Here is a 27,989-nt window from a genome sequence, read left to right as displayed (position 1 = left end):
TCCATTCTGTTTCCCTTATGGCCAGAAGGAAAGTTAGAACAAAGAGGTTTCAGTGTGCTGAAGGCACACGAACACATGTAACCTCATTAAATCTCACAGTACATGGTTCTGATGTTTTGGTATTCCCTGCCTGCACATGAGAAAGCTGATGAATTTGACTAAGTCAACATCTGAACAGACTGCTGCCAGATAATTTGTGCAGCTAAAGAGCTTGCACTGTGGGATGTGAGCACTGAAAGTCCTGACATGATATAATGAAGACTGTGTTTCTTTCTCTATAGCTTTGCAGAAGGCAATGTTCTGTTCTGTTTTGTTTTTCATATGTATATAAAACTGGTGAAAATGAATAAAACTTGGTTCCATGTGGTTGATTGTGAACAAGAAAATAAAGTTAATATATAAATTTTAAGGAAGTTTTGAGCAAAACACAACTGGTTCGTGACTGTGCACATAAGGGGAAGCACAGCTGGATATATCTAAATTAGGATAGCAAATACGTTATAAAAGTGCCAAGGCTAAGAGAAATTTTGTTTTATTTGTGTGAGATAGCTGGGGCTTTTTGTGCTTTTTGGAAAGAAGTGGGGTTTTTAAAAGTCCCATTTTATCCTGCTTGTCACCGTAACCTAAATGGATCTCTTCATGTGCCCATTCAGTTTATCCATGATTGCAGTAGCTGCCTGAGAAGTGCAGCACAGCAGGGTTTCAGAAAAGAAGAAAGAGATATGCCTGTGTTGTGGAGAAGCGCTATTGCAGAGCTTCAAGAGCCACTTAGGCTAACTGAAAAGACTTAGATACCAGTCTCTGTATGGCTTTACTTGAAAACTTAAGGCTCATTTTGACAGGGTAAGGAAATGCATCTGTCTACCTTTCAGAGGAGACCTCGGTGTGGAGCAGAAAGAGCACTGGAAAGGCAATCACTTACAAATTACTGAGCTATGGATTTTCTTTAGTGGCTGCATATAAATGAAAACCTAGGCTGCTAAAAAAAAAAAGGTGTACCAGAGGAATACAATGGGGAAAATACCTGAGATACAGAATTATTGCTTAAATCTAGTATTTCCAAAATGTGCTGTTTCAACATATAGATTCTGAGATACAATGAAAAGAGGGAAAATATTATCTCCATAGAAAATTCAAATGAATCTAGTAAATTGTTTTCTTAATACATAACTAATCTCCCGAACATCTACAGACTTTCACATTTGAGATTTAGGAAGATGTAATGAGAAAACAGTTTTTAATGTTTTTCTTCTTTAAAATAGATAGACTGTTTTCCTAGGTAGGACTGTATGAGATGTATGAAGTTATTCTTTCTGACAACTAATATATTTCTTGTGTAAGAATCAAGGTTCCTATCTTGAGTCTGATAATATGTAAGCTTTTTATTTTTCAGTGTAATTAATCTGTTTTCCTCTGAAGTGAAAGTGTAAGAGAACCTGTCAAAGAGTATAACATAATCAGGGTCAAAATGGCAAGTTACCTTTTCTAGATGTTCAGATAGGCCTGGGATACTTTGCATCATTACTACAAAAGCATAGGCAATCCCGTGGAATTCCTTAGGAGATTTAAAGTCGTTCAGACAAGCCCCTTCCTTTCACTCGAGTTGCTCTGACAAATCAGCATATGAACCTCCCTTTGATGGGTCTAAACGTTGTGCATATGACCAAAACCATAAACATCAAAACATGAACACGGGTCCCTGCTCCTCATCTGTTGTCGGTTTGCACCAGTCAAAAGCTCTAGTGCTTATCCTCCCCCTTTTTTCCTGATTGTCCGCAAGCAGAGAGCAAAGTAGGGGGGAGTGGAAGGGGGACTGGAGAACTTGGTGCTGCAGGCTAAAGCTTGGTGACATTTCTGCAGTCTCTTCTTCATTCTGATTTGTTTGGAATTTGAAGTGTCCAGTAAAGGCAGACTGCTAAAGGGTAATCAAAAAACGAAAAGGAAAAGAAAAAAAGGAATAAAGTGAAGAAGCAAACACGATAACAATCTAGAAATTAGGAATGGACTCACTACCCTTGCCTGGTTTCAGTGTCTTTCTTGAAGATGACCATTGCAGGAAGGATAAAGTAAACATCTATTTTTAAGAGTCCCAATTTTCTTTTTTGTTGTTGTTCTTTTTGTTTCTTTTAAGTTGTTTTTAAATCATAGTTTTCATTCAGCTCCTGTATTAGAAACATACGTCCTTGATATTCCTTTTTCTGCTGGAATATTTCTTAAGGACAAGAAAAGATGCAGGCACATCTTATCAGAGAAGAGATGAGTTGAAGGAAGTTATTAAAACACTACATTTAAAAAATAGCATGAATAAAATGAACAAAAACTAATGCAAATTCCTAGCAGATTTTGGCAGGAAAATCCTCTGTTGCACCAATTTCAGTTTTCTCTGGGGACCACAGGTGTCTGCAGTACTCCACATCCCCATACTGTTTCTGCAGTGATCAGACGACAATAGTCTAAATACACTTTATTATCCCTTTGATCTTTGCCTATAGTGGTAGTAAGATTTGCTGGTACAGACATTGAGGTATATGAAATAATGCCACTGATACTGCTGGGGTAGCAAAAGCCCACAAGACAGAACTCTTTTTTTTTTTTGTCTTTTTTTTTTTTTTTAGCAGAATAGTCTTTTTTTCAGTATTACTTACTCTGTTTGAGAGGTGCTATAAATTGTAACAGAAAAGAGCTGCACTTCAGATGTGAGCTGCCTCTACATGCAAAGCATTTGTTGATGAGGCATCACTGGCAAAAGCTTTTCTGAGTTGTAGAGATAGCATAAACAGAGCCAGCCCCCTTTAAGTGGGTTTTGGAAAGGTTTACATGAGATACTGTTTTATTTTTTTTATTTTTCATTTTTTTCCCCAGAAAATAAAAAAATTCAAATTTTCTTGCCAAATGAAAATACAGACTTCTGTTCACCTGTTATAACATTTATAAATGAAAGCGCTAACAATATCAGTAGGGCTACGGGTGCAGGGAAAGTGGAAATTAGAGAGTCACAAGGCATATTTAAAGCCAGTTCAGAAATCTGTGAAATAGAGCGCTGCTTTAGTGAGGACCTGGTCTATGTTTGTCTCATTTCATGTTTTAACTGCTGTTGATATGAAATATCTGTTGAAAATTCTTCAGCCACAAATATAAAAAAATAAAAAAGTTTTGTTAAGCATTAAAACATCCATAATATGAAACTCACCAGTAAGGCAAGCAAAAATATTTGTAATTCATATCAAAAATATCTTTTTCTTCATTCTTTTGAAGACAAACAACATGAAGTTGAAATTCCTTCTCCGACGCAGAAAGAGAAAGAGAAAAAGAAGAGGCCAATGTCTCAGATCAGTGGAGTCAAAAAACTGATGCACAGTTCCAGCTTAACTAATTCCAGTATTCCCAGATTTGGAGTTAAAACAGACCAAGAAGATGTTCTTGCCAAGGTAGAGAATATTTAAATCCTTGAATTTATAACCGTTGAATTGAAATAGAGGTTGGTCAGGTGGAGTTACCAATATTATTCCATCTTCCACTTACAGCTGTTGATTGCAAGCTGTAGCAGTAAAGGCTGATCTCACTTAAAATAATGTAAATCCGGTGAAGTGGAAGAGTAATAACTGAAATCAGAATCAGGCCATAATGGTTGATTTCTGCTTGAACAGGATTTCAACAGGAATGTTTCCTGTCAGTTGCATATATTAATAATAATAATGCTGCATATTCCTTAATAATACCTGAGGAAGAATAAACTTATGTACTGTCAGAGGAATGAAAATCTACAGCAGACCCATGCTTTTCAAAAATGCACAACTGTATAGCATTAGAGCTATCCTTGCACATCCTGTCTTCAACTCCATTTTTCATGTACATATTTTGTTTTTAGGGACACTTATTGAGATTTTTGCACCAGCAACAATTTGGCAATAATCTAACACTGGTATAAAGTGATTATTCATTCAATTTTAGATGTTTGTATTTGGAAATATGCCTATCATTATGTTCTCAGGAATCTCCCTATTTATTTCAACAGCCTGTTTTTGAGGATCAGGAAGACAGCAGCAGAACTGCAGTGTCTCTGCAGTTCACCTCCTCGCTGAACTTTGCTGTTACTAGGCAGTGGGATAGAAAGGGTGTCAGCTCATTCAAGATACTGCAGCATCTCTTCCTCTGGAGCAATCCACTTAAAAGTGGCATTCTTTCCTCCCTAGTGAATTAAAATCAGGAGAGGTGGTAGATGCAAGTGCAAATATTACAAGATTAGTAGCAGCAGCTTTCCCCCTTTCAGAGTTTAGCATATAAATTTCACAGTGACTCTAGCAGGCATCAAGCTTTGCATTTTCATGAGTCTGCCATTTGTAGCTGTTTTAATCAAAAAATGCTGGAATCTGTGTGTTAGATTTCAGTGGTTCTGTTGCTTGATTCTGTCCTAGGAACTAGAAGATGTGAACAAATGGGGCCTTCAGGTTTTCCGAGTAGCAGAACTATCTGGAAACAGACCTTTGACAGTCATCATGCACACCATTTTTCAGGCAAGTAGGAGCAGCCATACTGCTTCATGCTTATCTCAGAGATTTTTCTGTGCTTTGTAATCTGAGTTGTTTCCCTTTTTCTTTTCTAGGAACGAGATTTGTTAAAAACGTTTAAAATTCCAGTAGACACTTTAATAACTTACCTGATGACCCTAGAAGATCATTACCATGCAGATGTGGCATATCACAATAACATACATGCTGCAGATGTTGTTCAGTCAACCCATGTCCTGCTATCAACCCCAGCATTAGAGGTAAACTACACCGAGGTGGGAAAGAGGCAGGCATGAGAGAAAGGGACACACTAACACTTTTCTCAACAAAATGATAAACATTTTAGTTTCTGCAATATTTTTCGAAAAGAAATCTTGATATTTCATAAGTTCCTCTCTCTTAAAGATACTTTGTGAGGATCCAGATTTATTTGTATGTAAATATTGTGCAGAAAATGTCATGTTTTTCTTCAAAGTCATGGTCTTATACTTGCAGATTTGTGCCGTCATAACATTTTTTGTTGTAACGCAATTTGTAACTTGTTTCCATCATTTTATTGTTAACTGCATCCTGTTCCATCATTACTTTCCATGTGGGACTCTCACTAACCACAGTGGAATTGCGTAGGAAAGACAGTGATAAAACAGGATTCCCTCAATAAGGCCATTTGTTTATTTTTTTGTTGTTGTTTTTAAATTGTGCATATTTGTTCTGAACCTGAATGATAGTTGGCAAAGATCCACAAAGACTCTGGAATTCTCTTGGGAAAGATTTTCTCTATGTCAAAGAGGGAGATCAGCTTATGCTCTTAAATCCCCACCATCTTCACCAAACAGCTAAACTGAACATCAGGAGCATTTTTTGATTTTATTTGTTGTTGTTGTTGTTGTTGTTTGTTTGTTTGTTTGACTGTATTTAAATCAACTGTTTTTGATGACCTTGCTCTCAGCAGTTTTCACCAGTAAAATGGCAGTATCTGCCCAATGCCATTGCTGATCTACGTACTTCTAAGCTGTTCTTGATCAGTTATGAAAGCCATTATGTAACTTGGGAACCTGTAACAACCGGGGACAGGACTCAGTGACACGCCAGGTCCCTTGCAGTCCTTGCTTCCTATCTTCCTAATATTCTCATACAAAGAAACATAAGTAAATGCTAAGTAAGATTCCTTGTAGTCTATCACCGTTTCCTTTAGTGTCATTGAGGAGATGTTCATTCTTCAAATGCAGGACTGTGTGTTTATTGTGTAACATAGACATGTCAGATGTAACATTAAAGAATCTGGCAGGAATTTTTAACTTGAATTTGTGCTATGGGTCAGAAATCTAAATCTGTAACTACTGGTTTAATAAAAGTTGATTTATTTATAGACTGAAGCTGAAAAACACTTCAGTTGTTACTGAATTTAGTGATGCTGTCAGTGTGAAGTAAGGATAGTTTTACTTTCACGGCCAAGCTTGAAATATTTATGGAATTCTACATAATGGATGATTTTACAAAAGGTTGTGTTAACCTATGTGTAAAATATCTTCTTAAGATTCCTGATGCATTTCAAATGTGTTTTTTTTAACGTTCAGATCAAGATTAAAAGTAGAGTCCTTTTACTGAAACCATTTTTTCATTGATTAGTGATTGTCATTTCTGTTTCATGGTTTTCTAGGCAGTGTTCACTGATTTGGAGATTCTTGCAGCAATTTTTGCCAGTGCAATACATGATGTAGATCATCCTGGGGTTTCAAACCAGTTTCTTATCAACACAAGTAAGTTTGATGTTCAGTGGTTTTCTCAAAAATTTGCTGCAAGATCTGCACATAGCGCCTGAGAAATACAAAATCTGTTAATTGTTTGCTTTTATTTGTACCTTTTCTTGGTAAATAGGTAGATGTTTGTATTTTCAACTGGATATTGTTTTGTATTACGTGTAACTTTAGAAATAATATGCACAGTACTGGTTAGCAAGATTTAATAAGACATGAAAAATAAGACACGAACTATAATCCTGCCACTACTTCAATGTATTGGATGTGGTCTCTTTCCTGGAAATTGGTTGGTTTAAATTAAATATATAGATAAAATTGTGGGAGATGAAGTAAGATTAAATAAAACACCCCCCAAAAAAGAAAGAAAAACAACAGTTAATGTGCTTATATTGCATATGGTATGACCAAGGATAGCAATACTTTTTTTAAGAAATTTAGAAAGCAAGTTTTCTGTTTAGAAATGGGACTGGTAGATGCATTTCTGGCTCTACCTGGCTGCTGTACTTTTTTTCTGATCTCTGCATAGTCATGCCTCATGGACTGAATTTTCTCAGCCTGCCCCTGCAGACTGTGGCAAATGTCTTTTCTTTTTTTTCTTTCTATGTGACTCAGTGATGCTTCATATATGGAGGGGCAAGCCCCAGTGAAAAGAGACCCTAACGCCATCTCCAAATGTGAAACCCAGTGTACTTGTTCTGCATTCCTCAAGGCTGTTCTATGCAGCACTGCATGAACCACTTCCCTCTTTTATCTTCTGCTAGAAGAAAAGTACTGTTAGCCTCATTGAACCTAATCACGGCACATTTACCGAATGGCTTCTTGCCCCAGTGCAACTTGCTTTGATTATTTTACTCTCTTTTCCTACTATAAGTGGGTAGCACATTTTAGCAAATTCCATCATATGCTCTTATTTCTTTTGCCATCTGTTGTCTTCTCCTTTTACAATAACTGACCCAGAATTACAAAAGTTGAAATAATTCTAAGAATCCAAGCCTGTAAGAAGAAAAAGCTACAGAAATGGAAGCATACCTAGAAGTTGTGTATTTGACCCATCGGGTTGCATGTTCATAGACACTGTCTGGGTAAATAGATTCACCAGGTGAATCTATTCCACTGGTGCTAAAATAGTATGACCCCATATCAGCAGTATAGTTTGAAGAAGGGAGATCCTGTTCTGACTCATTTCTGCTGTACATTCAGATAAGACCTCAAGTCTAGCCTGTATCTAATTTTATTTGCCTTAATGGCCTGAGGGCTACCCTGTAGTGAAATTTTATTTGGTGACTCATCTGCAAAGTGAAGGATTGGGACTGTCTCTGGATTTCTGGTACTGTGTTGGTAGTAAGTGCAGTTAGGAATGTAGTGTAGAAAGACAGTGAATCAAGCATTGTTCATGAAACTGTGTAAAGCCCAAGCACTTAAGAGTAGGCACATATAAGTAAAGTTTTTGTTTATTTAATTAGAAATTGAACAGCAGGATATATTGGTGGCTCCGAGTTGCTATGGGGAAACCAGTGAGTTGGTTACGTTTAAGCAGCTTGACTTTCTAGATGAATGGGCCAGTAGTGCTACATAAAGCTTTCACTTTTAAGGCAGATGGTTGAAACTCAGCTGAGTTAAGAGTGATTCTGATGTAGCAGCTTAGAAGAAATGTCTTGTTATTCTAAGTTGCTTCCGATGGAGAAGACTTCCGTGTAAATCAAGTAGTGCCACTAACTGGAACTGCTGTTAGTAAGCTCAAAAGAGACAAAGGGGTTTTATCCCTTTTGAGTTGTTATATGCTTGAGGAAGAAACCATAGGAATAGAGATAGACATAATGAACATATAATTCAGTTTTATTTAAGATTTTAACTCATTTTCCACAAGGACTTGAGAATCAATGCCCACATGACTTCTACAAAAGTTACAAAATCTCTCAAATCCCAGATTTTCCTAACCTCTAGAAGATCATTTTCTTTGACCTAATTTTATGTTTTCCAACGAACCTTGCAATGTATTAACATTTCACTAAGAAGTATAAGAATACATTTAAAAAATCATTATTGACTTATAGTTATGTAACATATGTACATATTTTCCATATTTCAGGTTATTCTTTATAATTATTTACACGTTATATTTCAGAGTTTTATTATATTGTTTCAGGATTTAAAATCCATTTAGAAAATTGTCCAAAAACTTGATCCCTCATAAACACTATTAAAGTATAAACAAATGTGGATTGTGCTAGCATCAGGGGAGGTGCATATTTGACGACTGTAAGTCTATCCTTCCAAATAGTCTTGAAGCTTATAGTGTGCTACAGATGTTACCAAGGGGGAACTTTCTTCCATTTCCGCCTCCATTACAAAGTTGAGCATGTTTTAACTCTCTCTGTAGTTGCAGCCGTTCCAAAGCAGTTCAGCTATGTTGAGGGTTTTGCAATTGAAGCTCTTCAGAAAGCAGTTTGAAAGGGATATAAACTACTACCTGTCTTCTTTGTAAGAAAAATGACAAGTAGGCAAACTTTATAAATATTCTGTGGAAGACAAAAGAGATACCATTTGACAAACTTTCTTTTTTCTTTTGCTATTACAGTTTTGCTACCATTAGGATAAGGGAAGTTAGAGGAAGGGTTTCCAAATTCACAAGATCGATGTGTTCAGGACAAGAGAGGAAGACAGAGGGGGAAAGCATAATGAGACTATTGAAATATGAAGAGCAGAGCCTATAAAAGCACCCCATTGAACCAGAAACATTTTAAAACAAAGCTTTTGTAGAGGAGGATAAAGAGGACAAGGAGTAGAATAAACTCACATGTGGTTAGATTTCAGATAAAAGAACTGCAATAAACAGAAATTAATGTCAGCACAAATGTGATTGCATAAGAAGAATGCTTTTTGGATGATAGATTCATTTGCACTCTGTGTCTTAAAAAGTGCAAGCTGATTGTGTGGCGTTCCTGTGTAGAATCTAAATCTGTGCAGAAAATTGTCTAAACTGTTTTTATTTGTCAAAGCTGTCTTCACGTGTGCCTTGGTACAGGCCTAAGAAAGGAGTATGAGCTTCACTTATTCTCACAGCCACGTGGTGTGACTGAGCGAAGAATAGTCTTGTTAGAGAAGGTACCATTTTAGCATCACAAGTAGATCACACTCAAGTATGAGACAGTAGACAAGGCCACTGCTTGCACTTTCAAGCCACATAGCTTTTCAAGAAAAAGATCAGAAGTGTAACTGTGACTGTCCTACCAGCTTCCTCTCAAAACATCCATTGCACAGACTAATGATGCCCCTTAGGCATAACTTGCTACTCAGCTGGGTGTCTTAGATAACCGCAGAGGTACATTATTTGGAAACTAAGATGGGTGTTCTTTGCCTGACCTGCACTGAAGCCTTAGCTGTGTATTCACAATTCTGAGTAGTGGATAGGTGCACCTTCACTTAAGCAATTCAGTTTTAGTGGGTGTGGAGGGAGGGAGGGAGGAAAGGAGAGAAGGAGGACAAAAAAACATCAGAATGTGTTTTAGTCTGTGTGTTTGTGCATAATATTTTCCATGTGACCTCATGCATATATGAAAATGTATTCTGAAAAATATCTTCCTTGTATGGTTTTCTAACTTGCCATTCCAGGCATGTGTACTGCAAAGCTGGCTTTTTATTTTTCTCAGGATACTTTGTGTTGATTTGTTAAGATGTTCAGTTGTTAATTCTGCAAGTTTCGATACTGTGTGAACTACCAGAAATTGTTTTCTAAATGTTCGTCTGTAAATCGTATTAGGAATGTAATTAATTTGAAAAATCATAAGGGGTTTGGTGGAAGCAAAGGCTTTAGTAATGTTCTGCCCTGTGACTGTTATTGCAGATTCTGAACTCGCCTTGATGTACAATGACTCATCAGTACTGGAGAATCATCACTTAGCTGTGGGCTTTAAGCTGCTACAGGAAGAAAATTGTGACATTTTCCAGAATTTGACCAAAAAACAGAGGCAGTCATTGAGGAAAATGGTCATTGACATTGTGAGTTCTTCTTTAAAGTCCCTTTTGCATAGTGCTAGCAAATTGAATGATTATGCACTGCAACATTTTAGGATAAATTACAAGTTGTTAGACTTAGATGAAGTAAAAACCTGAAGTTGTATTGTATTTTGTCCAAACATGAATAGTGGGATCTTTTCGGTTTCGATAACCATGTATACCTTTCTGGAAGGTATACAGCCCTGTTTCAAGCTGTTTTCATACTGATGTCTATGTTTGCCATTTCACTATCACAGCTGGAAATTTTCTACTGAATTGATGATGATTAACTTAGACTGATCAAATCTTTCTCCAATTATTTTGTCATATTCTTAAAATAATCAAAATGAAAGCATTAGGACACTGATGACATATGGGACCGAGACTTCTGTAGTGTATTCAGATACAGAACTTAGGTTTTCTACTGAGAACCATTTGTTTCTGGGTCCAAAGGTTTCTGAGAAGTCAGCAGAATAATTTAAATGATACTCATTTATTCTTTTGTTTCTTTCAAGGTACTTGCAACAGACATGTCTAAGCATATGAATCTATTGGCTGATTTAAAAACTATGGTTGAAACCAAAAAAGTGACAAGTTCTGGTGTCTTACTTCTTGATAACTATTCAGATAGAATTCAGGTAAGAAAATTTATCTGTGAATGGTTATTTGTATCACCGTGAGTTACACCATCAACAGCATTTGCCTACTTAGTCTTCAGCTTGGGTTAGATCAACTGTCCATTTTCACACCGTGACTCACTCTCTTCCCTCTTCTCTCTTATATGTTTCTTGCATGTGACATATTCTGTCAGGTACTGAATGATTCTTTGGGAAAGTAATGAGGTGGTAATATACTTGTGGGCTGATTTTGGCCTTGCCCTACCCTTCAAATTATCAGCACCTTCTTGGTCTTTCTCTGAAACATTTTCTGTCTCTTACATGGGGAGAAGCAGTAGAAGTGAGGTAATTCATGTCTATTACTGCAAGTGTGAAAAACACTCAAGGACTAAGTTTTTGCTCTCCAGAATAAATCTTGCACTACATGTATTTTCAAGATTCCGTTTCACAGCCACCAAACGTGTAAATGGAAAAGGAGCTGTTTTTCTCCAGTGTAATAACACAGCAGGTGTTCAATCTATTTTAGGTTCTTCAGAATATGGTGCACTGTGCAGATCTCAGCAATCCAACAAAGCCACTCCACCTATACCGCCAATGGACAGATAGAATAATGGAGGAATTCTTCCGTCAAGGAGATCGGGAAAGAGAGAGGGGAATGGAGATAAGTCCCATGTGTGATAAGCACAATGCATCTGTAGAAAAATCACAGGTAACTGATTTCAGTAGGCAGATAAATAGCCTAGTATGACATTTTAATGGAAAAAAATAGTCCATAACCATTCTTCATATTTTGATGAATTTCTGAACACACTATTTCCTTGTTTTCCTCTCTGAGTTAATTAATTCAGCTTCTGGGTAGCAAGTGAGAGGAGTTAAGATTCCTACTGTGAAAACATAGTGCATAGCAGTGTGTTTCCTGAAGGGATTCCATCATTGTTGTTATCTGCAATGAAGCATATTCTTCAGAAAATAATATTGTACAGCTGCTCATTAGGGTTTCCTTCAAAAGCAGAATTAAATATAAAGCAGCTGTTTGGCTCACTAAATGCAATGGAGTTCTTTGGAAAGAACAATTCAGTTGAAAACAAATCCTTCCCAAGTCCTTATCCAATCCTCAATGAGAGGTTTGAAATGCTAAGAGACCCTATTTTCTGGTTAGAACAGCATGGACTCCTTTCAGCCACCTTAAGAGTGCTGTGTGTAGTGTCTCATGCTAGTGTTATCTTTCTCAGGCATTATGGTCTATTTCTTTTAGACAGCATGAATATTGAAAGCATCTCTGTACAGTAAATGGATTGAATTACTGTGATGTTTATTCGTAGTTTTTCATTTTTTGTGAATAAGATATCATTCTAATTTTGTATTGTTTGAAACAGGTGGGTTTTATAGACTACATTGTTCATCCTTTGTGGGAGACATGGGCAGATCTTGTTCACCCAGATGCCCAGGATATCTTAGATACACTGGAAGACAATAGAGAATGGTACCAGAGCACAATCCCTCAAAGTCCCTCTCCTGCACCTGATGACCAGGAAGAGGGTAGACAGGGACAAACTGAAAAATTCCAGTTTGAATTAACACTGGAGGAAGATGGGGAGTCAGACACCGAAAAGGACAGTGGAAGTCAAGTAGAAGAAGACACCAGCTGCAGTGACTCCAAGACTCTTTGCACCCAGGATTCAGAATCCACTGAAATTCCTCTTGATGAGCAAGTAGGGGAAGAAGTAGAAGAGGAGGAGAACCAGACAGAACCTTGTGCAGCGGAAGACCATGTTCCTGACACATAACAATGAGGACACATCCTCTCTCTCTTGCCCTCTCCCTTTCCCTCTCCCCTCCTTCCTCTCTCTAATTAAGTAATGGTTTCCAAAGTGTATGTCATATGCTACAATCATGATCACAACTCGCTGTCATCTGCTAGGACGTTTGTCAATCAAAACTGACCTTGATGACTCAGTTTGGCACTCAGGAATATTGTAACCAGAATCTTCACCTCCACTGCTTCAGAAAGTGGGGGAAGAAGATCCATAAACTACATCTTACTAAGCTCTCAATTTCACAGATTTGATTAATTAAATCAAATATTTTCAGAGGAGTACCACCTGCCAACCGAATGCTGGTATGCTTTGGTAGATTTTAATTTTAATTTAATTTTATTTTATTTTTATTTTATTTCACAACTTAAGCATTGGATAATGTTCATCATCAGAGGAAACAGACAGAAAATAAACTGAGGTTCCTACTGGAAAGCAAATGCACATAAATGATGGGACACAACACGAATCTGTTACCAATAGGAAGATGAGCTGTGGAAATTGCATAATTTTCTAATTCCAAGTCTTCCTGATAAGTGACTGAAAAAAGTGTAACCCAACGGGTTGCACTGAACTCTGCATTTTGTATAATATGTAAAAGAGAGATCTTTTGTAGAGCTTACTTTTATTATTAAATGTACTGAGGTATTATATTTAAAGAAAAACACTTTCCGACTTCATCTGCCACTGGTTATTTTTTCCAAAGAGTAACTTGCAAGTTTTCAGTACAAATCTGTGCTACACTGGATAATACTTCTAGGGTTTTTTCTTTCCTTCTTGTTTTGCACCTTAGAATTTCAAAACAATATTGAATTGTAAATGTCTATTATTTTATGTATTAGTGAGTTTCATGAATATCCTTTATGTTACCCAAAACTCCTACAGTATGATGGATTTTTTTTGTTTGTTTTCATTATAATGTTCCCAGACATATTAGAGGAAGTTACGTTTTGCTATTGTCCTCGTAGTGGCCTGATCCTGTCAATTCTGACTTAGTACCAGAAGTAGTACTACCATCGAAACCAACTGTTAAGATTAAGATTTGCAGGACTAGGGCCAGTAAGAAAGGTAATGAATTGTCTTTAATATAAAGGCAGCTCTTCTGCTATATTTATAAAATTCATCCCTCTGAAACATGATTTTCAGACTATTTTTTTGCCTGGGAACTATAAACTGCTAAATCAGAACAGGCTAATACAGTGTTTGGAATACATATTTTGGCATAAAAGCATTAATGTAATATTTCCAATTTTGATTCCCTTAGTTTCTTTTTATCTTTTAGCGATCTAGTTAAACCATTTGCTAATCTGAGACGTGTACAACATAAAAATTGTGATTAGCATTATTTTTTCATGTTTTTATTGCAAGAAGAGCCAGGTCTATCTTTTTTTCTATGTTTTTAAGTAATTGAACAATGTATCAAGAGAGTGGTAGTTTACTTCACATTATTTTAATCTCAGATCTTTTCATCCTTTATACAGCTTGTGCTGAGAGAAGCCTACTTTTAGGTTTGATTGGTACTGAAAACTTCCATAACTTGGAAAGCTAAAGGGAATTAGGAGTTCATGTTTGACATTTGCCAGTCCTGTTGCTTGGTCACATGAAATGGAGGAATTTTTTACCTCTGCTGCTTTACCCTTCATTAAAATTGTAGTTTTCAGTTGGGAAATAGTTGCCTAGAGAAGGAACAGACTGCGGTCTGTAAAATTCTGGTACAATGACAATGTCAAGATGATTTCTTAACAAAAGAAAATGGAATCAGACATTATTTCCCTTGTTCGGATTAATTTGGTAGTAAATAAGCAGATATAAATATTTTTTGTTGTTGTTGTTTGGTTTTTTATTTTTTTTAAGTGTCTGAGATTTCCTTTAAGATAAGAACTTCTTTAAAAACTATTGGCTAATAATTCAGCCTTTAAATTCATTTCACATTCTTCTATATCCAGGTCAAAATTTTCTCTACCCTTAGCCCTCACAGGGCTTTAGCACAGATGATACTGAAGGAGGAAAGAAAATGAAGAGAACTCATGTTTTTAAGGTTTCGACTATATTTTGTTCTTCATCATTTCTTCCTGAACCTGACCCACCTAAAAATCCTCTCAATCCCTAAGAGTGCCTGGAACCTTAATAATGGAAAAGCAATATAAATTCCAAAATGACCAATGGGGACCTGAAAAGCTTTTGTATCTGCACTAACTGAAAGTAAATGAAGAGAAAACACCATATTATATTGTGAGGTATACACCCATACATATGGACAATCAAATCATAGAAAATTGTATCATTTCTTAGAGATGGGGATATAATGCACTGTACAATCTTTTTTTTTTTTTTTCCTCTTTTGCCAAAGTGTGTTTTAGCATTGCACACTGCTTTAAAACAATACAATTTACAAGTGGCTTTATGTGTTTTAAATAATTTTGCCATAATAAAATGCGATGAGTTGGGTACTGGGGGGAGGGAAGGGGGGGGAGAAAATTCACATTGCTTATAACAGTACACTTTAGCTTGCAAGTTACTGTACTCAATAATGCTGTATTTGAATTTTTAAATTGTTTTGTGTCATTGTTAAAAAAGATCATGAAAGAATATAGGTAGAACAAATAGCATTCAGAAGTTTTAAAAACTTGAATGAAATGGATTTTTCAGAAAGCTTTGACAATTCTTTTAAAATGCATTATTTATTTTATTTGTGCCATGCATTTTTCTCACCAAATGACCTTACCTGTAATACAGTCTTGTTTGTCTCTGTTTACAACCATGTATTTATTGTAATGTACATACTGTAATGTTAATTGTAAATTACCAGTTCTTATTATAACATCATCCTTGTGAGGGTGGTGTTGCTATATTTGGAAACTCTTGGTGAGAGAATGATTATTGTGTATACATATTCCTTGTACATTTTTTCTCCTGTAATATACTCTCTGTCACCTTAGAGCTTGTTTATGGAAGATTCAAGAAAAGTATAAAATACATAAAGATATATCAATAAAAAAAAAAAAAGGAAAAAAGAAAAAAAAAAGCTGCAGGTCTTTGGTCCCAGGGCTGTGCCTTAACTTTAAACAATTTTTTCTTCTGTTTTGCTGCATTTGAAAGTGAGGTAGCTGTGGGGCTAGGGCTGGGCATATCTACCATATTTTTAGTGCTAGCTTATGGGGATTACAAGTACAAGCTAGTATGCATGATACTACAGTGAGCTTTCATTCATGACCCTACTGGAAGTTCAAGCTTTTCCAGACTTCGGGCAATATAATTATACTGCCTCTCTGATTATCTTTTTACAGGCTATCATCAGGGATTATTGCAGCCATTACTTGCTACTACTAAAAAATAAAAAAATAAAAAAAATACTGACACTATATTTCAATACTGAATTTTGCTGAAAGAGCTTTGGAAAGCAGCTCTAATAAGCATCTGATTTTAATGCATATTGGCAAATGAAATAATTGGAATTAAAAGGGTATATCTCATACTTTTTTTTTTTTTTTAGTCAACTAATATTCTTTCTTTACTCAGTAGCACAAATTGCCACTGTATAAGCAGAATCCATAAAGTAGGACAAAAGACAACTTCAGACTTGGAAATGCTTTCTAACACTAATAATAGTGTTATAAGCAGCCAAAGCTTTTATTTTGTATAGATGTATCTAAGGCTTTGTACAGGTGTGTATAGCATAATGCACTAGATCTGGTAAACCTTTTAGTAACACTAGCGTTAGTTTTGCAGATTGGACTCCGAGCATCTCTTGCTGTTTGAACATCACATTACTCCAGACTGCTTAGGACTGATAGCAGTGAATTTTCCAGAGCAAGGTAAACGCCTGTCCTCCATTCCAGTGATGCCCAGCCCTTGTAGCATGTGACTTTTTGGTGAAAGGAGCGATTCTTTTTCAAGTAAAAACAGAACCTCCTTTTTGACACAAACTGTAGATTTTAGCAGCCCTGGCCCAAAGGAAAATGATTGCTTTTGTTTTAAACAGTATAAAAGGGACACTATAATGAGAGAAATCCTGAACAATATTTTGTTGTTTTAATTTGATTTTTTCTTTTGGGGATGTCTTGAGAGTGGCAACTTGTGTGAACATTGCACATGACAATTACTTCACCGGTTTCTTAGCCTCTCTTACAGCCTATGGGATAGTACTGTACATCAATACCTTCATATGAAATTTTTATATGCAATGGAAATAAAAGCATGGGTTGATTCTGCCTAGTTACTGTATTTGACTTCCTTTTGCAAGTTTTTTTTCTTTTTTTCTTTTTTGTTTTATCATAGCTGTGACATCTTAAGAGAAAACGTATTGGTAGAATACTTAGGTTATGTTATTTTTTTCATCATACTGAGTTTTGAGTAGATAATACAAAATAACTGTGGGTGCTAATCAGACAAGTTAGTCAAATGTGGTATTTCATAAAGTCTAATCCAGAGATGTGCTATACAGTTGTATAGAAAGACATTCAGTCTCAACTTTCAGGAATTTTTACTATTGACTCGAGTGGCAGAAGAAGCCTATCTTGAGAAAATAGGACTTCAGCTGAAATGAGGTAGAAGAGTAGAGATTGCTACCAGAGCAATACATGGGGGTATCAGAAAGAAGAGAAAAAAAATGAAAAAAAAAAAAAAAAAAGGAAGAAGAATACTGTAGGTAAATATTGACCAGAAAATCCCTGCTCAAATGGATGATAAAAAGAAATTGTTTTTTTAAAATTAAACTGCATAAATGCCAGCTCTCGTCTTGAAGAAATGTGGTAGAGCACTCAGTCTTAATGCTTTTGAAGTGGCTTTCATAAGCCACTTGATCAGAGTACTTATTGGGGGCGGGAGGAGACTGCTTAACTGAAAATATTTTCAGATTGAGTAATAATAATAAAATCAATGTCCTTTTTTTTTTTTTTACCTTAAGATCCTCCTTCTTAGATCCTCCTTTGGGTTTGGAGTTAGTTTGCAAGGAGTACAACCCTTAGGACTCCTTTTAAATCACATTTTGGTGGCAGAAGAGGCTGGTAAGAGCTGGACTGTGAAGATGAAGGAAGCTGTGCTGAGCACCATGGGGCAGGTAAACCAGGTGGTGCCCCTCGTCTGTGCTGTCCCCATCCTCACACATTCCCAGTGTCCCTAATGGGAGAATGTTCTGCATACATCATGGATTTTAGCCTGAAGGGAGGAAGGAACTCCAGATTCCTGTTAGCTCTATTAAAAACTCTATAGTGAAGAGCTCGGGTATCACACTTGTACAAGTGGTGAGCTTGAAGCTGGCAGGATTAGCTTGTTCATCCCCTGGTGGCACTGTCTCAGTCTGCATGCATGGCAATAATAATGCTTCTGGTAGATTGGCATGTTTCAGAGCAAAACCAAAATGAATTCCTTGTTTCACTGCAGTCAGCTGCTGCTATAGGAGCAGAATGTATTTTTGAACTAATGACTCCTCTGTTTCTTGGGGACACAGTCTGACTAGCTGCAGCTTCATTTACTCAGTCTCTCTGCTGCACTGAAAACAAAAATCACATCTGCTGGAAAACACACTGGGATGACCAGCCCAATTTCTCTGCCAGCTGTGAATAATTTTCCATAGTTTTATTAAGGAAAAAAGAAAGGGGGGGGGGGGAGGAGGAGGGCAGAAATTCAAACATGTTATAAAAGGCTTTATTTGGTTCAGTTTAGTTTAGCCTACAATGTACAGAAAATGTCCAGCTTGATCCTGTGAAACTGGCTGAGAAATCTGCAAAAGTAATAAAGGAGGATAAGACATCCTAACAACAGGAATCAGAGTGATAAACTGGGAGAAAAGCCTGGGCAGGGAAAAATATCCCCCAAACAAAATCATCTCATCCCATCGAAGGTGATCCCATTGCCCGGATATGGACACAGGAGAACTGAGTTTGACTTTATTATGCCTCAGTTCCCTAGACCCCAAGCTGTAATTTTTTCTTCTCACAAAGCAATTATGTTAAGGTCCTCAGAGCTATTGTGGTAGTAAGAACTAAGTGCTTGTCAGACATTTATAAAGTAAAAAATTGTTTTGATACAATGCAATTTAGCAGAGCTTTAAGGACTAAAAATGTGCAATGACTCTCTGCTAGAAGAGGCTGTAGCACAGAAGAAGGAGGAGGATGACAATGTAACTAGGTACACAGATCTCAGAGCAAGAGGGAGAAGATTCAGGATGTTTGGTCCCAGCTAGCTCATACTGTCTAGCACTGTTGAGCTGTGCAGACAGCAAATGCAGATCAGAAAGTTGTCACCTTGCATGGTTACCTCCAAACACTGAACCAGCCTTTACAAACACCTCCTGAACAAACCTCCTCCTGAACAAACACCTCCACCAGCCTTTATGTTGTGTCCTCTGTGGTCTGTGGAGTGCAGATAACTATGATATCAGCATACCTACCATGCAGCAGAGAAGGCTGGAAAATAAAATACGGGTTATGCAGCATGTAGCAATCAAAATCCAATTGGCACGTGTTGTACATGTGTGGGACTTGGCATATGGCAAGTGCCTACGAGCCATCAATATGCAGGGCTAGACAGAGAGTTAGAGGTGGTTTAAAAAACTTCAGTACCTTCTGAATGCTGAAACTCTCGAGAACTAATATGCCAAAACTCTTATGAACCTGTTTAGGTTTCCAAAAACTTGACTGGCTGCAGGGTTGACCAAACCAAGAGCTGTGCCTTCCTCATTGCATTCTCAGCTTGTGGTTAGCATTTTACACTGCTGTCAGGGGTAGACCTCCTAAACCTATGGTGTTTTCTGGAGCCTGCTACAAAGGCTACTTGAGCTTAGATGCAAAGTACCACTTGAATGCAGAGATACTGAGCCATGTCCCTCCTCTGATGGAAAGAGCAGCAACAGCTGATGTAGAGCTGCCTTTATGATCCAGCTGGCTGTGCATCTACAAGCAGGAAATCCTCCACTGGCACCTAGGTTTGTAACAGTGCACTACACAAAACAGTTCTTGGGTTTAGGGTCTTTGCCACTGAACAGAAAGAGACGCCTTTTGTGGCATTTTAAGATCGCATGTGTTTATTTAATATATATAGCACAAAGACAAAGCTGGTAGCAAAACAAAAACAAACAACATCAACAAAAAGCAGCCCTAACCTTGCTTCTTGCACACTTGCTTTCTCTCTCTCTTCTCCTCCACAAGTGGGGGAGTATGTCTCTACTAACCGTATGCATCTGGGAATGGAGAATGTGGGATACATTTAGAAAGTGAGAGATGAACAAGGAATCAGTAACACAGCCTGTATGAGATGATGCTGGCTAATGGCAGTTGCAGAGAAGTGCTTCTTACAAAGCCGAGCCTGTAAAAAAAATGCTTGAGAAGTATAGAATGTTATTTAAGCAACCTTTAGTAGTGTTGAGGATGTTAGTGGAATTGAGGTGTACAGGTTCTATAGTGCTAGCTGGAGATGCAGTTTCAGAAAAAAAGGCAAAGAAAAAATAAGTTATTAAAAAGCTGGAATCTGGCTGTCCAGCAGGATTCAGGGAATATGACCTGTTTATCTCATCCAAGAGAAGATTAGGATATGGCTTGATCACATGGGTCCAGAAATGTGATAGTCCCTTGGCCTGTCCTTTTGTCTATTAGTCAGAACCAATCACCAGCAACGGAGCCGACAGGCTGGGAGCTGGCACGTGAGCAGTTCACGCTGCACAGAGCGCAGCAGCAGCTGCTGCCTTTGTTCCTGCCTCGTGCTTGCAGGGATCACGCTGGGGAGCGAGACAATGTCACCCTCACAAATGAATGATGTGCTGTATGTGTGGCCACAGGTCTTACTTTTAAGGCTAATTATAATGATATGCACAATTCACTTTGTTGTAGCTTTGCCTGGAAATGGGCTTGTTTTTAGTGAATCGTGGGGACAGGGGAAGGGAAGACTGGTGCTGAGAGATGGAAGGGCTTTTTCTATCACAGTTCTTTTCAAACTATAAAGTAGTAGGGCCATTTATTGCGAAATACCAAAGCATTTTCTTCCCAGGCAAAAAGCTTTATCTTTCTGTTTATAATAACAGCCTCCAATCTGAGCTGATTTTCTCATTTAATCTTCATTGTCCTGCTCCTTCCCATGTGCTTGCAGGAGGGAAAGGGCACACGATTTAGCAGTGCAGGCAGTTGTTCCTAGTGTCTGTGTGGGTATTTCCCCTGCAGAAAGGACTCACACAGCAGGGGAAGATCAGGCTGCAGCGCTTGCTCCATCGTGGCATGCTGTTCACTGCAGCGGCTGTGTGTCACCCTGTGTTAGCGTCACAGCAGTGTCCCCGTTTTCCTCAGCTGAACCGAAACAGCAAGGGATATATAGTTGTGTGTGTGTGTTTTTAATGAGCACAGCCCCAAGCATCCAGGCTGCCGGTGGGGTGAGGGCACCCAAAAGGACTGGGAGGCAGGCAGCCTCCTGTCCACTCATCGAGCTGCCACCAGATGAAGACCCTAGAAGAGCACCCAGGTCTAGGGACTGGCTCTTCCCACTGTATGGACCTATTCCTGCCACCCCCAACCTGCATCACTGTGGTCCCTGAGAGGTGGGTGGGCATCCCTAGGAAGAGGGAGGGAACCAGCCCCTGGGTTTCTGTCCTAGCTGGTGCTTCTCTCTCTTGCCCAAAAATATGTTAGGGTTTCCTCCTCCTTTCACCATCAGGTAATTGAGTTTGATGGTGTTGGTTCGCTGTGTTGGGCAACATGGACATGTGCATCCAGACATGGGAGAAGTTGCCTCTGACAGTGGAAGGATCTGGGCAGTTTGTAGACCCAGGCTCCTGCTCTCTGCTCTTGCCATATGATTGAGCTGTGTGCACCAGTACGCGCACATGCCTTTCACTTCCATGTACATCAAATAACTTTGCAATTGGATGGCCTAACCAGCTCCCAGATCATGTGTTTCTTGTAACGCTCTCCCTCCATCCCAAAGGAATTCCATTAAAATGTTTATGCAAGAGCTACACAGCCTTCTGCACTGAGTGTTTGGACATTGCCTCCAGTCAATAACTCAAGGGTAGACTGGTTTTCTCACTCTCCTGGTGTCATGGTGATGATATCCCTCCAGAAAGTCTCCTTGTCCGGCAGGAGAGGAAAATTTTGTCATTTACCCAGAAATGGGTCACAGCATCATGCCAGGCTATGTTGTGTAACAGCATCCTGCATAGCATGTTCTCATAGGCTCACTTTCATAAAATGAGCACTGGTTGTAAAAAGCCACACATTTCTGCCCATCATAGATCTTATGGAGCCAGATCTCTTGTGCCTTCTATCCTCGCTCACAGGTTCTGTTGGTTTTTTGTTGCACACTCCTGGCTGAGCCTACACCAACACAGGTAGATGTATTGATAGGGGGTGGAGGTTAGGGGGCTTCTCCTTTAATTGGCTTTTTTCATGAAACTTAAAGCCATTAAAGGTGGTAGAAGTTGGCTGGTGGATTCAAAAGTTAAAGAACAGCCATGTAGACAGCTGGTGTTAGTGCCTTAACTGTTTCCTAGGGACAGGGGAGTGGGGACTCCACAGCTCAGTTACCAGCTATCTCCTATACAGCAAAGAGCTGCTTTACTGCAGGCACCATTTCCCTGGTGAGCATCATCCCTTAAAGAAGTGCAATGGTTTCCAATGTGTCTAAATGCAAAACAAACTGAAGAAGTCCTTACTTATGCAGCAAGCGCCTGGGTGCTGAGTGGCATGGAAAGAGGCACAGAGCAGGGGATATCTCCATCTGAGGTGTCCAGCCACAGGTGTTGAATGAATTAAATTCATTTAATTAAGCAAGTTGGAGTCTGTGAGTAGGAGCACAGCTAGGATACAGTAGGTCTTGGTTAGATTTTTTTTTTTTTTTTCCTGGTGTGGCTTTTCAGGAGAAGAGCCGATTACAGTTTTGCTGAAGGCTATGCATATAAGTCATCTTCAGGTACATTTAGATGATGAGAACACATCAAATCCTATCAAAAACCATCTGTCCAGGATTGCTTTGAAATCCAGTGTGAAACACACAAATGGATAAAGGAAAACTGGAAATATTTCATGCAAATTCATATAAAAACAGTGAAAAAAAAAAAAAAAAAGGAAAAGTTTATTACAATCTGCCCATGGTTCTGATACTTTTTTGCAGTAATGTAGCTCCTTGCTGTCTACTTTGCTTTCTTCAGTCACCCAGTGCTGTAGGCACCTGGGCCTTTGTGTTGAAAAGCCATGGAGAGGCTGAGAACCAGAGAGGGAGAAGTGGAAGGACATCAAGAAGCAAGACCTCACTCGAGAAATATCTTAACCTCAGACAGATCAACAGCCAGAGGAGCTGTCTTGCGGGAGCCGTAAGACCCAGGCTGTGTCTCAGTGCCCTCCTCACAGTCAGTAATTAATATTAATGAACACCGTTAGTATTCAAACAAGTTATCTATCAGAATTTCTAACTTGAAAAAACAGCATGACTTGTAGCTGAATTGGATGTGCTTTATTTATTTATTTCCCCCCTGCAGTTGGGCAAGTCAACTCTCAAACATGCTTTACCAGAAGTATTTTGTAGGATTTTCCTTTTCCCCACCCCCACCCCCCAAAAACTCCCATGTGTGAGTCCCATCTTCATAAAGTATTTATTTATAAACATTATATATGCAGCTGTCCAGAGAGACCAGCAGGGATGGCCTTTTAAAAAAATGTATTGTTGCAGATCCTGTTCAGCCCTTACATCTTTCCCAGGTGGCTTTAGACCTTCTGCTTTGTTGAGTTTGCCTGTCCCAATGATGCAGTGGCTGGGGACAGTGGTGAGTCCCTGTGCTGTCACCATGGGATGTCCCTGTATACTGGAGCTCCCCTGCTCCAGATGGGCTGTTTGCCCAAGCCACCACTCAGTAGGATATGTGGGTGGCCATGAAATGTGTTTCTCTGGAAGGCTGGATGGCTGGCAAAATCTTCAAAATACTCAGGGTTTGGTGAACAGTGAAAAACAGAACTAGTGTGATGACGAGAAGAGAAAATGGCATGTGGTGCTAGGGAGCAGGGTAATGTTTGGGGGATAACTGTGCTCTTGCTCAGCTGAGGCTGAGCTAGGGCTACCTGAGCTGGCTCAGGCAGCCTCAAAAGCCTGGATGTTGTTTTTTAGATACATTTGGCCAGTTTTCTACTGCATCTCTGCAGAGTCCAACAGCTCTTCTTGTTATCACAACCCTCCCTAGCAGCTTTTTTCCTGGAGAGCAAACATTAGCGTTTGGCTTCCCCTGGCAGAAGGCACCCTCCTGGGTACCCAAGCCTTCCTCTTCTCTGCTGCATTCAGATGAATGTAGATGAGATCCAAGTGCCTCCTTTCCTCTCCCAGCAGCAGGCAGTTGGTTCCCACTGCTGTCTGGGACCAAGGCAGTTCCCACCATTTCTTGGGAGCTTTCTGGGAGCAAAAGTCCCCACTTGTGAAAAAATACCAATAAAGGGGAAAAAAATACTTCAAATTACCTTTCCTAACCAGAAGCTCACACTGTATTTCAGGCATTGCTCTGAGGTGATTGTCCATGGCCTGATGGATTAATTTACAGTCCACACCACCACTGATAAATTGAAATTTCCCCTAACAGGGTAGAGTTTTGTGCCTGATTTAAACCAATAAAATAAAATAAAATAAAATAAAATAAAATAAAAAATAGAAGAGAAAGTATAGAATAGAATAGAATAGAATAGAATAGAATAGAAAAAAATAAAAGGGGAGGGAGGTGGGACATAAATCCAGTGAAAATCCAGAATCCACTGAATTACTGAAGCCATTAGCACGATGCAGGAATGACTGAACAAGAGAGGGTATGAATCACTCCTTTCTCCTTCATGCTCCTTCAGCTGAACAGCTCCACTGTTCAGCTTCATTAATAATTAATACAGAAGAGAAGCAGGGAAACAGGGCTGGCGGCATTGTCTCCTGTCACAGTGAAAGAGGAGAGTGAATGTTCAGATTCACACTGCCGCTTTACACCACAGCTTTAGAAAGGAGGGCTGTTTTTTTAAAAGGAGTAAACAAAATCTCTGTGCTTTGCTGGAGGTAATAATGGTGGGCTAGGAAAGCTGAGAATGCCATCCAAGGTGAAGTGAAGGTACCCAGAGAGGAGGAAACAAACACACAATAGAAAAGACAACCTTGAAATCTGCAGCACAGCTTAAACAGCAAAATAACCATGTGCTTGTTAGGGGAGAGAGAAAAGCACTCCTGATTTCCGTGTTGCCTCAGTGACAGTCTCTGTGGATCCCTTAATTAACAGCTAAAAAAAGCTCAGGTTTGGTTAGGAGGTGAGTTACAGCAAGACAAAGCAACACGTGGCCCATCGGAGCCCCACGGCCTACAGAGGGGCTCGGCTCCACCACCTCCCAGGCCTCCTCCTCCTGGGCACCTCTTGGACAGGGGGTGGCAAATGGAGGGGGGATGTAGGGAGGCGTAATCCTGACTGGGGAACTATTTCCAGCCAGCATTTCCAGCAGATTTTGAGAGAGGTAGGCCACAGCTTGCTTGCTGGGTGAAGGAGGGACCTCCTGGTGTCATGCTAAGACCACAAAGGCCTTGGAACAAAGGCCTACGGGACATCTCATTTAGAGTAAATCAGGCCCTGGAGAACAGTAGTGAGGAACAGCTTATCCGTGGGCACCACAGATGGAATCCAAAATCCTATTTTGGATCATTTTCAACTTATTTTGTCATCTCTTCCAACCAAAAATAAAGGTGCAACTTCCCCCGATACAGAGGAATGTTAAAACCTACTTTGAGAAACTGTCCATGTCAAGGTGGTGGGTTGGTGTTTGACATCAGCTAACAAGTTTTAATGCGCCAATGGGTGTTGTTATACATAGGTATGAGTTAAGGCTTTCAAAAAAACCTTTTATGGTTTAGAAATCATTACTGCTTAGTGAGTTTTATAAGGTATTAATTTTGGAATGAGCAAGCGTCTCCTGTGCAGTAGTTGCACTAAGGAGAAGATAAATGCCCTGCACAGCCCATTAGTGACCAGGTCAATGAGTCTATCTGGAGCAATGCAAGCTTTTGTCAGGAGCGAACCCTGGTCAGGCAGTCATTGGGAAAGAACCTGCCTTGCAACAATGCCAATAAGAAGGAATACATGAATGTTTATTGACTGCTTCAGTGCAATGTCTGCTGACTTTGAATGAACTCTCCTCTGCCAGCAATGCGAGCTAAGGTGGAACAGCATGCACTGATGTGGCTGATCTCTTCTTTGGCTGTGCTGGGTCCATCACTGTAGCAGAGGGACAGGGAGCTGGGGAATGGGATGCTTCATATTGGGGTGGCCAAAATTTCTTAAGAATTGAGCAGATTTTGTCATTTTAATGATTAGACTGTAACAGTGTCTCCTCTCCTCTCCTCTCCTCTCCTCTCCTCTCCTCTCCTCTCCTCTCCTCTCCTCTCCTCTCCTCTCCTCTCCTCTCCTCTCCTCTCGTTAATCCTTTGTTCATCTGCAATTGACAATAAGTTTATCGGGTGTCGGTGGTAACTCTGTGCAAGCCTGGTTATTGCTGAAGCAGATGAAGCAGAGGGACAGCCACCTACCACCCCTCTCCTGGGACTTCGTGCCAGCATCACTGCCTGGAGCCTTGTTTACTCCATCCTCGTTCAGTTGAAATAATGCAAGTTATCTGGAGGATTTTTAATAACTGTGTGATTTTTCAAATGGAAGCAGGTCAGATTGCCTCTCTGCCTGCTAATGTTGAGATGAGATTTATTTTTTGGAGAGGGTAATGAGTGGAGACCCAATGCCAGGTTGTGGGGGAGGTATGGATGCCTGCAGGCTTCACACTGTGTGTTATCATGACATTTGTAGTTCATTGTCTCTTGGTAAGTCCGGTGTGTGTCTGCCTTATATCACCAAACCTATCATATGGGGCAAATGCAAAGAGCTTTTGTTGTAGTTCTCTTAGTGGTAAATTCATTTTTCTATCTTCCACACCCCTGCAAACATGTAACTTCCAGTCTTCACTCATTTTCTTGTCAGGACCTGAGAAAGGGATTAAATATCTCCTCCCCTCCCAGCAGCTGGGCTGTAACGAGCCCCTTCCCCAGATCTTTGCTCTGCTTCTGGGAGGGAAGAGAAGGGGTTGGGAGAGGTGGCAGAGCCATAGGAGGCTGCAGCCTCAATCTGCCTCCCCATCAAGCCCAGTTCTCTCACAGCACTGCACCATTTGGCAACTGTATTATAACAGCAGTTTGTCGTATTCATCACATCTCATTATCACTTCTCCCACCTTTCCTCTGTGTAACTCCCCTTACACTCCCATTATATTTTATTTTATTTCATTTTATTTTATTTTATTTTATTTTATTTTATTTTATTTTATTTTATTTTATTTTTTTTATTATTTTTTTTCTGTATGGAGGGGTTGTTTTATCTTAGGCTGGAGCATTCAGTCGCCGTTGTTTTCCCTGCTCCCATGAGGTTTCCTTCTTTGTGCTTGGTATGCCATCACCTTGATACTCTTGCACCTTCCACTTCCCTGCACTGCAAAGGATGTATTTCTGCTCTTTATACTGTCCCTAAGGTGGGGCAGCTCACATCTACCATGTTCTCATATTTCAGATGCATATGTACATACAGTGATATAGGTAAATAGATGCACAGCAGACAAACTTATGTTCCTCCTGGCACTGAGTCTTAGAAACAGCTCTGCTGTTCCTTCATGCCAAACATCATTCAGCAACAAGAAAGTGTAATTCATTCCTTATTTCCTTTCTTGAAGATCTCCAAAAGCTGCCAGGACGTGGTCTTGGGCAACCTGCTCTTGGTGTCCCTGCTTGAGCAGGGGTTGGGCCAGATGAGCTCCGGAGGTCCCTGCCAACCTCAGCCATTCTGGGGTTCTGTGAATTTTCAGCCATGACCAATGGGTCAGGATGAACTATTTTTTATCATAAAAGGTGACATTTACACTGTGTTATAAATAAACCTTTGCACCATTTATGCAGAAGGATTTGGGCCCCATTCTCTCCTCAGAGCATTAGCTGCCTCGCTCCAAGTACTAGGAGGTGCAAGGTTCCCTCTGCTACCTCTGGGCAGAGTAGATCTTGAGCATTTGGGATCCCTGACCTGCCGGCCATGCCAGCGGGGGAGGCACCTCTTCCACAGCACAGTCATCTGCAGGGCACACTGCCCATGACTCAACCACATCAGCACAAAGCCCAGCATCATCGATTACACTGCCACTGACGGCGGATTTGTGCAAAGACTTGAAGCTGTGCACTGAAACGACTAATGTTTGGGTTCCTGTCCACTTCCCCTACCTCTGAAGATGAAATGGGGCAGACAACAGCTCAAACTGTTGAAATAATGCTTATTAGAGA

At 39.5% G+C, this 27,989-nt stretch overlaps 1 protein-coding gene across 9 annotated transcripts in view; it reads left to right on the top strand.

Annotated features, from left to right (window-relative positions):
• The window catches only part of PDE4D (phosphodiesterase 4D), a 546,954-nt gene extending 530,039 nt beyond the window's left edge, over positions 1 to 16,915 (top strand). For all 9 annotated transcript variants that reach the window (XM_040542116.1, XM_040542115.1, XM_040542117.1 and 6 more), the window contains 8 exons: positions 3,256 to 3,428; positions 4,416 to 4,514; positions 4,604 to 4,768; positions 6,169 to 6,268; positions 10,113 to 10,267; positions 10,780 to 10,902; positions 11,408 to 11,590; positions 12,258 to 16,915. In XM_040542116.1, coding sequence (XP_040398050.1) covers positions 3,256 to 3,428; positions 4,416 to 4,514; positions 4,604 to 4,768; positions 6,169 to 6,268; positions 10,113 to 10,267; positions 10,780 to 10,902; positions 11,408 to 11,590; positions 12,258 to 12,668 — 1,409 coding nt within the window. In that variant the 3' untranslated portion in view covers positions 12,669 to 16,915. The remainder of the gene's footprint in view (positions 1 to 3,255; positions 3,429 to 4,415; positions 4,515 to 4,603; positions 4,769 to 6,168; positions 6,269 to 10,112; positions 10,268 to 10,779; positions 10,903 to 11,407; positions 11,591 to 12,257) is intronic.
• The last annotated feature ends 11,074 nt before the right edge of the window (positions 16,916 to 27,989 follow it).

Source organism: Cygnus olor, chromosome Z (genome assembly GCF_009769625.2).
Source record: "Cygnus olor isolate bCygOlo1 chromosome Z, bCygOlo1.pri.v2, whole genome shotgun sequence".
NCBI lineage: Eukaryota > Metazoa > Chordata > Aves > Anseriformes > Anatidae > Cygnus > Cygnus olor.
Note: the sequence above shows the minus strand (reverse complement) of the source record. Positions and strands in the feature narration are given on the sequence as shown.